General features: G+C 40.5%; 1 protein-coding gene across 2 annotated transcripts in view; it reads left to right on the plus strand.

Moving 5' to 3' along the window:
* syne3 (spectrin repeat containing, nuclear envelope family member 3) overlaps positions 1 to 9,658 on the plus strand; it is a 53,691-nt gene extending 44,033 nt beyond the window's left edge. The window contains exons 16-18 of one of the 2 annotated variants that reach the window (XM_026151942.1): positions 3,058 to 3,243; positions 4,096 to 4,146; positions 8,444 to 9,658. In XM_026151942.1, the coding sequence (XP_026007727.1) occupies positions 3,058 to 3,243; positions 4,096 to 4,146; positions 8,444 to 8,629 (423 nt within the window). In that variant the 3' untranslated portion in view covers positions 8,630 to 9,658. The remainder of the gene's footprint in view (positions 1 to 3,057; positions 3,244 to 4,095; positions 4,147 to 8,443) is intronic. The other variant, XM_026151943.1, reaches the window with a different exon arrangement.
* Positions 9,659 to 9,912: the final 254 nt, after the last annotated feature.

The following is a 9,912-nucleotide window of genomic DNA, read 5'->3' on the forward strand; positions in this document are numbered from 1 at the left end:
TCATGGAAACCTCTTAAATAGGAGGGAGAAACTACGCTCTACACAGCCTCGTGTTAAATGAAGCACTGAAGCAAAAAACTGATGAATTAATCGATGAATCCTTGTATTGTGATATTTTTGTTTAAGAAAAAAAAGATTTCTCTCATATCCATCTGAGATTTGCCCTAATTTGCATAATGTATGCCTGGTTGCAATTGTTTATTGTTATGGTGGGACTGTGAAGACACACACTGCAGTTATAGGTCTAAAATGCTAACATACATGTGTTTACACCTTTTACAACGTAGCCAATGAATCACAGACTATAATTTTACTGGTATGATGTTGGAAAAGGTAGCACAGACTGTTTGAGCTTCAGAACAAAATCTCTCTGATGCAGCACATCTAGCTAGACGGAGGATTTTGTCAACAAGAGAGAATGAAGCTGTTGGAAGGAGAACAGCAGGGCTTCATATCTAAATAATCTAGTATAATAAACTCTCTGCAGACTGTAGATGTGTTGGTATCAGAAAACACATCTACAGTGGATTTTTCTGAATAACCAGTTCATTATTTATTGATTTTTTTATTGATTTTTTTATTGTGACTATATTTTTGATACTTTGATTATTTGTTTTGAGAGCCGGTATCTCTGAAACTGTGCTGTAACACAGTGTTATTACACACACTGTTGCAAATGTTGTTGTCACAGACCAACTCGCAGTAGATCATAGTGTTCATATTTTTCAGATGTCACATTTCTATTCAGATTTGTGGTGCTGTGTCCACATTCTTCACATGCTTCATTCAGTCAATATTGATTTTGCTGAAATTACCGTCATGTCTCCTGGTGATTGTCACAACTGTATCACAGTAATGAGGCCCATTCAGAAACTTGCAAAAACTAGCAATCTAGTAATAAAAATTGGTCAGTGCAGAATGTTAACTTTTAGTGAAATGTTTTGCATTTTGAAAACATTCGGTCTGGATATTTGAATTTCTGGATGTTGTTTGTGTCAGTGCAGTCGGCAACAGCAGTAAATAAACCTCTTAAGATGTGCGTAACCTACTACACACGTCTGTTGTAAGAAGGCTTTCACAGGCGGAAGGGGCGAAAAGCTGGATAAGCATTTACTGTCCACCGCACAAACTATTCAGTGACAATCACGGTAAAGTTAACAATGAAGAAATAAGAGACATAGCTGAAAATTTTTAAATAAAGGTTAAAACAACTGCAGGTTAGTTCATGCAGCAGCGTCCTGCAGTTAAGTACACAAGAAAATCCTCTCTGAAATGTTACTGAAGATAAAGAGCGTGACTGGAAAACTGTGCAAACAGAGAAGCTCAGTCCAGAGTACATGTCTACAGTCCCAACATCCAAATCTGCCTTCAGTCCTCAGTGACAGACCTCCAGCTTTAAAAACTGATGTGAGTACATGGATAGCCCAACACACTGCAACTTCAGAATCAGAATCAGACTTTATTAATCCCAGAGGGAAACTGAGTTGTCATAGCAACAAACGTCAAGCACTCATATAAAACGAAACGTAGAACCAGATATTGATAAGTATTAAGAAGACTATTGAGATAGAGGAGTAAATTTAAATATACTTATAAATATAAAAGGACAAGTATGTGTGCAAATATATGTTGCGGTCTACAAAAGCGACAGGGTGCATTGAGGTGTGATTCATTCTGTTCCACATGTGTGGATCTGACCCAAGTGGATGAATTCAGCAGTCCGATAGCAGCGGGAAGGAATGACCTCCTGTAGCTTTCCTCAGGCAGCCAGGTTAAAGGAACCTGTTGCTGAAACTGCTCTTCACATTGTCCAGTGTGTTATTATAATTTAATATTTCTTGCGCACCAGCGGGACTAACTCTGTACCTCGGCTCTGTACGCTGTCTCATCTCCATCAGCGATGACCCACCCATCGTTGGTGTACAGTCATAGGTGTACAGTAGGAGGCAGAGAATACAGCCCTGCAGGGATCCGGTACCTTGTGACAGTGCAGGGAAAGGCAGGGGCCAAGTCTGATTGATTGAGGCTGATTGGTTATTATGGTAAATAATGTTGTCATTACAAAAACAAGTTTTGTTTTCTAATGACTGCACATTATGCAGACTGAAACTGATATTAAAGGAGAGGGATGTGCTACATTAGGCTGACAATGAATATCGCTTAGAACTACATCATTAAATCTGAGGGTGTTAAAGCCTGTTATTTATTGCTGGTATATTAGCTATCAGTCAGTTATTACTAGAGCCGGTTGTTAAGGGCGTCATATTTCACTTATTAAGGTTCCAGTTGTTTCTCTTGAGAAGGTCTCATGGGTACAACACCGTACCCATGTGTAGCTCAGATGTTTTCCAGCCAGTGTTTGAAAATGCAAAGAAGAGCCTTTCACATCAATGTTATTGTTTGTGTCAACACTCTTTTATGTCTGCATAGACATATCATAGTGTGTAAGGCTGTAATAAGGAACCTGATATGTAAATACACGAGTAGATTAGACCATGTAGAAAACAGTATAAGCCATGTCACAGGAAAAAAATGGAGTAACCATACTAGTTTCCTGCATCAGGGTGAATACCAGTCCTCCCACATTCTTTATCCATGCAAGAGTCAGAATCTTTACAGCATGTTTTCAAAGTACTGCACTCTCTGATACTGTGGGAAAGAATTCCACATGTCAGCAACAGTTTTGCCTGAAGACCCACATTTACCATAACAATGAAGCTCTAACAGAACCTCTGGTTCACCTTGAGCCAGACCTCGTGGTTTTTTTCATCTGCTGAGTGGCTATGGTTTTAGAACTTTGTATAATCTTGCATAACAATTGTTCACGTGTCAAAGTGATTATTTTGCATAGTGATTGTAGTCAGATTTTTTTAATGATCAGCCTGCAGAGCAAGTTAAAAGACACTGTTATACTGACCTCTTGTGGTTAAAATTTGAGTTTTGTTGTTCTAAATCTTGCATTTCGCCTCAGAAGTAGCAATCCAAACACCAGGAAAAGCCTGTACTGTTTATTTTATTAAAACTAGTTCTGTGAGTCAAATCTGTGTCCTGTTGCAGTCTCTGAGAGCTGACCTGTCCTGGGGTCAGAAGCAGTTTCAGCTGTTGATCCAGGATAGCCAGAGCAGTGAGGCTGGTACTGGACCAAAAGAAGAGGCCGGCCTGGAGGACCTCCGCTACCGCTGGATGCTTTACAAGTCTAAGCTCAAGGATGTCGGAGATGTGAGGAACAGGATCAGTTCCAAGGTGAGAGGACCGCTGACTTCTGAACATTATAGAGACAAAACTAGCAGGAAACTATTTTTCTTGGCTTCTGCTGTAAGAATGAAAAAGTCTAATTGATGTGTATTGATGAGGCTTCACCTAGGTGGCTGTAGCTCAGGCGGTAGAGCAGGTCGCCTATTAATCAGAAGGTTAGTGGTACAATCCCCTGTCTGCTCTAGTCTGCATGCCAAATATGCTGATGCATCCATCAGCATAAGAATGATTTGCAAGCGCCATACCATGGCAAGCCAGAAAGAGCAAAGAGGACCAGTAATGTGTTGTGAGAGCACTTGGGGCAAACTTATTACTCAGGTCTGCAAACCGAATCACACTCGACATATCTAGTTAACAAATTAGAAACATTTGCATGTTTGTGTTTTCCCTGTGATGGAATCTATGTGGATCTTATGGTGTTAACTATGCATCCATCCATCTTGTAAATAAAAACAAAGTATATTTCATATAACAGGAGAAAGGTGAGGTAAAAAGTAACAGACTGGTTTCTGCATACATACAGCAGGTATCCGGGGCCCAAATGTAGTTGTTTGATTTTAAACAATCTGTTATTGCTGTTCTTTGCTAGTCTCACATTTATTGCTGTCTTTATGATGGTTTCTTAACTTATGTGACATACAAGAGATTTGTCCCCTTACTTTTTCACTGGACTGTGTAATGATGTTAAAGTTACGCATTTTAACAACGTTCTCTAGGTATTGAGACACGGCTGTTTATATAAAAACATTTATATAAATAAAAACATATAATCCTAAAGGACACAGCGCACAGTCTGGTAAAACACTGTAAAATAACGGGCAGGTTTTTTTTTCTCTGCAGAGAGTCTCAGCCACTCAGGAGGATGCAGCCATTGCAGCACCAGCTCGAAAGGTAAGAGCAGAGTTCAGATATGTTCAAATGACAACTACAAGCATCCTCGGTCAAAAAATATTTCTTTCACTTTAGTTACAGAGTTGGTTGAAGTCTTGGAAGATTAAAATATCACAGTCTGTGGGCTACCTACTCCAGCTTGTACATGTAAATTGTTCTAAATAGATTTAACAACTGATTAAAACGAAAAATGTGATTATGAAGATTTGTTACTAAATCAAGAAAACAACATTTTTGTGCTGAAATCAAGTAACTGTTAAGGCTGGGGTATAAAAAACAGTTCAGGTGAGCGCATCATGTGATATATTACTTGGTCACAAAAAGTTAACTTTGTTGATTTTGAATTTTGTTTGTTTTTGTTTGTTTTTCTAACATAAATCATTTCAAAAAATGTTGTGAATATATGAAATATTTCAGGGATGTTTTTATTTTTGGCTTAGAGGTCATAGAAATCAGAAATGCCATTGTTAGAATATACTGTATTGAGAGTACTGTGCAAAGCTTTTGAGTAACCCGCTTTTGTTTATATTTTGCAAGGATATTCACTAAAATATACATGAAAAAACAGCATATGTGGCAATATAAATGACCACCTTTATTCATCAACAAAGCCTGGACTCTCTTGGACAGCTACAATTTAAAAGAAAATTAAAGAAAAATTATTTAATCGTGCACAAACTTCCTGCAAAGGTGGAGATTTTCTCTGAGACTGGTAGAACTTTCATTTAGGCTGTTTTGTTTTCTGGTTTGTTACTTGTTTAGGTTTCTTTCTGAATTATGATAATGGCCTATATTCTTTTCCGTTTAGTTGCAACTTAATATTTTTATTTGTTATAATTATTTAAAATCGTATATTGTGCAAAAGTCCATCCATCCATCTATCCTTCTCCTTCTGCCTATCTGGGGCTGGGTCGTGGGAGCAGCACCCTGAGCAGAGAAGCCCAGGCCAGCGTGAGATATAATCTGTCCAGTGTGTCCCGGGTCTGCCCGGGGCCTCCTCCCAGTGGGACATGCCCAGAACGCCTCACCAGGAGGCATCCTTGTCAGATGCCCGAACCATCTCTATTGTGATCTACCTCTCAATCTCCTGCTGCCTCACTTGTAAACAAAAACGGGGTATACTTTGGGCAGCAACTCGTCTCTGACCCTTTTCTGGCTGAGGATCATGGCCTCAGACTTGCTGATTCACATTTCTGCCGCTTCACACTCAACGGGGAACCACTCCAGTGCGAGCTGGAGGTCACGACCCGATGAAGCCGACAGAACCACATCATCTGTGGAAAGCAGAGATGAAACTCTTAGACAATCCAAGATCATCCAGTTCTCATGACCATTGATTAATGATCATTGATTAGTGGTCAGTGGCCACTGATCAATAGAATAGACTAGAATAGAATAGCCCTTTATTGTCATTGTACATGTATAACGAAATTGTGGGTGCCCCAAACCAGCTCTGTTGGAATAAAATAAATAGTAGACAGCTGGAATAAATAGCAAATAGTAGAAATATATACAATCGAGAGGGAAATATACAAAAGAGAGAGAGAAGCACACATTAGAGAAAAGTTGCAAAGTGCTTGGAAGTAGTGCAAAGAACAGACTTAGTCCATGTGTGAGCGGCCAGAGTGATGGGGGTTACTCTTAACCATGGCTCAGATTTGTGAGGTGAATAGGCGGGGGTGGGAAGTCAGGGGATAGTGTTTAGTAACAGCCAAATAGCCCAGGGGAAGAAGCCGTTTGTGAGTCTGGAGGTGTGGGACTTGATTGACATGAGGTGCCAACCAGAGGGCAGCGGGTCAAACAGGTGGTGGGCAGGATGCAAGATGTCAACTTTAGCCCTGGTTTTCCTGAGACAGGAGAATCATACAATGGCCTCCAGGGGTCAGCAGAGGGCAGTCTATGATTTTTTTTGGGGGGGGGGGGGGCACTGTTAATTACCCTCTACACAGCCTTTGTGTTGTTAGTTATGGCCTCTGCATACCAAACACCCAGAAATTAGGAGAAAACGCTCTCTACTGAGGATCGATAGAAGGCCAGCAGCAGCTTCTGGTCTAGGTTATTGTTCATCGTGACATGGAGGAAGTGCAGCTGCTGCTGGGCCTTTTTTACCAGGGCATTGTTGTTGTGGGTCCAGGTGAGATTGGTGGAGTTGTGGGTGCCCAGAAACCTGATGGTGGAGACAAATTCCACTCGTTTTCCATTTATAATGAGAGTGGAGTGGACCTGTTTTTACCTCCTGAAGTCCATTGTGAGTTCTTTTGTGTTGAGGACATTCAGCTTCAGGTTATTTTCTGAGCACCAGCAGGACAAGGTCTCTTCATCTGCTCCGTACCCTCTCTCATCTCCATGAGAGATGAGCCCAACCACAGTGGTCACCGGCATATTTGTTGATATGACATTGGTTGGGTGGGTTGGTGTACAGTCATATGTGTACAGGGCATACAGTAGGAGTCTGAGAACGCAGCCCCGAGCATGAGTCAGGGAGAAGTAGAACAGCCTGGTGAGGACCCCTGCCGGTTGGTCCGTGCAGGCTTTAACCACAGCTCCTGGGATGCTGTCAGGGCCAGCAGCTCTCCTGGGGTTCACTGCTCTCAGTCACCTCCTGACCTCATGCTTCTGGAGGGAGAAGGGGGAGGTGGGGGGCAAGGGGAGTGGGGGTTGGGTGGTCTCAAATCAAGCAAAGAAGCTGTTGAGCTCCTGTGCAAGTTTGAGGCCCCTGTCGGGGGTTGGAGGGGGTCTGCTCTTTAGAGTTGGTGAGGGCTTGGCATTCAGGCCAAAGAGTTCAATGTTTGTTTCATCAGACCAGAGAATTTTGTTTCTCGTGCTTTGAGAGTCCTTCTGACAAATAGGCTGTCATATGTCTTTTACTGGGGAGTGGCTTAGCACTGGCAACAATACAGTCCTGGTTGGTGGAGTGCTACAACATTGTAAAGAAGAGTGGACCAAAGAAACGTCCAAATATCTTTTTTAACAGTAATAGCCACATATTGGAAAAGCCTTTCAGACAGCTGCAGTGCTATTACATTTACTCAGTTGCAGTTATTGTCCTGAAGGAGCTGCTGTTATTTGAGGGTTGGTTTTTTTCCAGAAAGTTGAAAAAATGGTAACTAGTGACCATAATCTATACACTATTTTTCCATTGACAAATATTTCATTGAGTAAAAACCATAAAATGTGAATCTAAACACAACACAATGATGCCCGACACAAAACCACTGTGGCTCATTAGGCATTGTGCATATTCTCATAATCATCATCATTATCAAAGACTTCATTCCAGTTCATTAATGCGTTTTCTATCAATTTGTCCCTCAGCCATCTGTATGTATTGTTATTAGTAAAGTGCACAGAGATCTGACGTGAGGAAGTACAACAATGGTGTATTTTGGGAAGTTTTATTTGTACTACACACCAATACAAAGCATCTTAAATATTTTTCTGCCTTTTTCCTGGTATTACACTGTGTAGACCTCAGTTTTGTTGTTTTCACATTGCCACCAGTGAGGCTGGTGATACAGTGTTCAGAAGGTGAAAGATGGATGTAGGCGGTAAACATGATTCACAGAATAACAAGTCTGAGAAAAAAGAGGCAGAGGCCTGAGCTGAGTCATTTTGCTCTGGTATGTGTTGTTTCTGACTGTGTGACTGAGCTGTCTTCTGCTTTCTGCTTGCAATGGTGCAGATTTCCTTGTTGAACAGGTTTTCTCTTTTTAAGAGCTGATGAATGATCACAGAACTATATCATTGTTGTCATTCACGTTATAGATGCTAATAAAAACACTGTAGAGATGAATAAAACATGGTTTTGATTGCTGTGATATCGACTTTTTTTTTTATATTGTTTTTGTTTATTTTTAACCAGGCATGATGACTGATGGTGCAGTGTTGTTATCAAGTATTGCTAGCAGCCTTGGGTAGCTTGGTTAGCAAGCAGTATTCATGAACTGCAAATGTGCTGCCTAACAAAGTTAAAAAGAAGAAATATTAGAATTTCACCAAAATTTACGGGTAGACTTGGACATGCTATTGCTCCATTACAGAGGCACCAGCAATGCAATTGCATGGGACATTGCTATTAGCAACTAGCTACAACTGCTTTTTTCAGTCAAAGTAACCCAACTTTAAGCTCTGAGAGTTCCAAATGGATTAATTAAGAATAGGCCAGAAGCATTATTTGTGCTGGGCAGCAAGCACACTTTTTAGTGCTGTATAGTTGGTCATTTTAACATGTGTCAATGGGGATTCATTTGTTTGATTAACTATGTGTTCCAGTAACCCTGTATTACTTCTTCATCAGCAGAAACCTGGACTGCTGCAGCGGGTTTGTCGGTTGGCTCTTCCTCTGTGGCTCCTCTTCCTCGCTCTGCTGCTCCTGGCCTTCTTGCTGCCCCTCATGGATGAGGGCAATAGCTGCTCTCTCTCTAACAACTTTGCCCGATCCTTCAACATCATGCTCCGCTACGAAGGACCTCCACCCACATAGGAGATTTCCTGACAACAGAAAACTCTATGATGGGCTGTGGATTATGTAGGAAATGTTGACTTGATTACCTAAGACCCGGCATTCCCCTGTGATTGAAGATCATATGTAACTGTACTAGAACCACAGAGCTGGTCTACCCAAACTTCAGATCAGTCTAAAGTCTGCAGTGCATATCTCTCTGTGACAGATCTAGTCTAAAAGAATAGTGCAACCTAGAGCATCGTGTGTATGCAAACAACATTTTGCATTCTGCACTGCATGGTTAAATGTCTTCTAAGGTTTTTTCACTATATGAAACCATGATCTCTTAACCATGTGTAAAACTGCCCATCACCATTAGAAGTATTAATTGGCACATCAGTCATTCTTAATCTTATCATTTACAGATGTGAAGTGTCAATGAAGACAGGAGAAAGCTTAACATCTATAAAATACAAGTCCTGACATGCTTTTGAGTTTGAGCTTGGGACTTTTAGATTCGTTCGATTCTTTTATTTATTTTTTTTCATTTAGTATCATTTTTACCAGACTCACATAAATCTAATTTTCTTACTTTGAAAATTTGAGGAGACGTGGATCAGTGCTTGTTTGATTGGAGACTGATTATCAGCTGACTGGAATTGTTTTAGTTTGACCATTTAAATCCACCAAAGAGAGATTTAGAAATTACAACATGATAAGCCAAAGTCACAGTTCATACATAGAATTGTTGAACAAGAAGGCTGAAACCAAAGACTATAGCAGCAATGCTAGACACGGTACTTTGGCATTTATACATTTTAAATGACAAATATCTTACCATATTTCCTCAAATAAACCCTTGTCGCAATTTAAAAGCTTTATTTCTGATGGTTGCCAAAGGTTGAGTCAACAGGAATATTAAAAGCTCAAAGTAGAGCCTTTATAGTTAACAAAAAAAAAGCCCTGTAAACAAATTCGAGGTTTGTCCACTGAAGCTCCAGGACTTTTATCGTCACTTAGAACATTTTTATTATATTTGCAGACAGTCTGGGTTTTTTTTTTCCGTTTCAATATGCTTACTGTTTGCTTGTGTTTTGAAGTTGTGACATCATCAGTGCAGCTGACTACAGTTCCTGTGTTGATCATCATGCTGATGCTCTGCTCATCTACGTAAAGAGTAAAGGAGAAGCTCCTGGTGACTCTCTGATACCTGTCATGGCCACTTTTCACAGTAATGCATTCCCTTAATTTGTCATAAAAGCAGAATAGCTAAATGTGGTCACTGTTGGAGTAAATACAGTAGTTTGGATTAGACCGCCCTT

Source organism: Astatotilapia calliptera, chromosome 19 (assembly GCF_900246225.1).
Source record: "Astatotilapia calliptera chromosome 19, fAstCal1.2, whole genome shotgun sequence".
Taxonomy (NCBI): Eukaryota; Metazoa; Chordata; class Actinopteri; order Cichliformes; family Cichlidae; genus Astatotilapia; species Astatotilapia calliptera.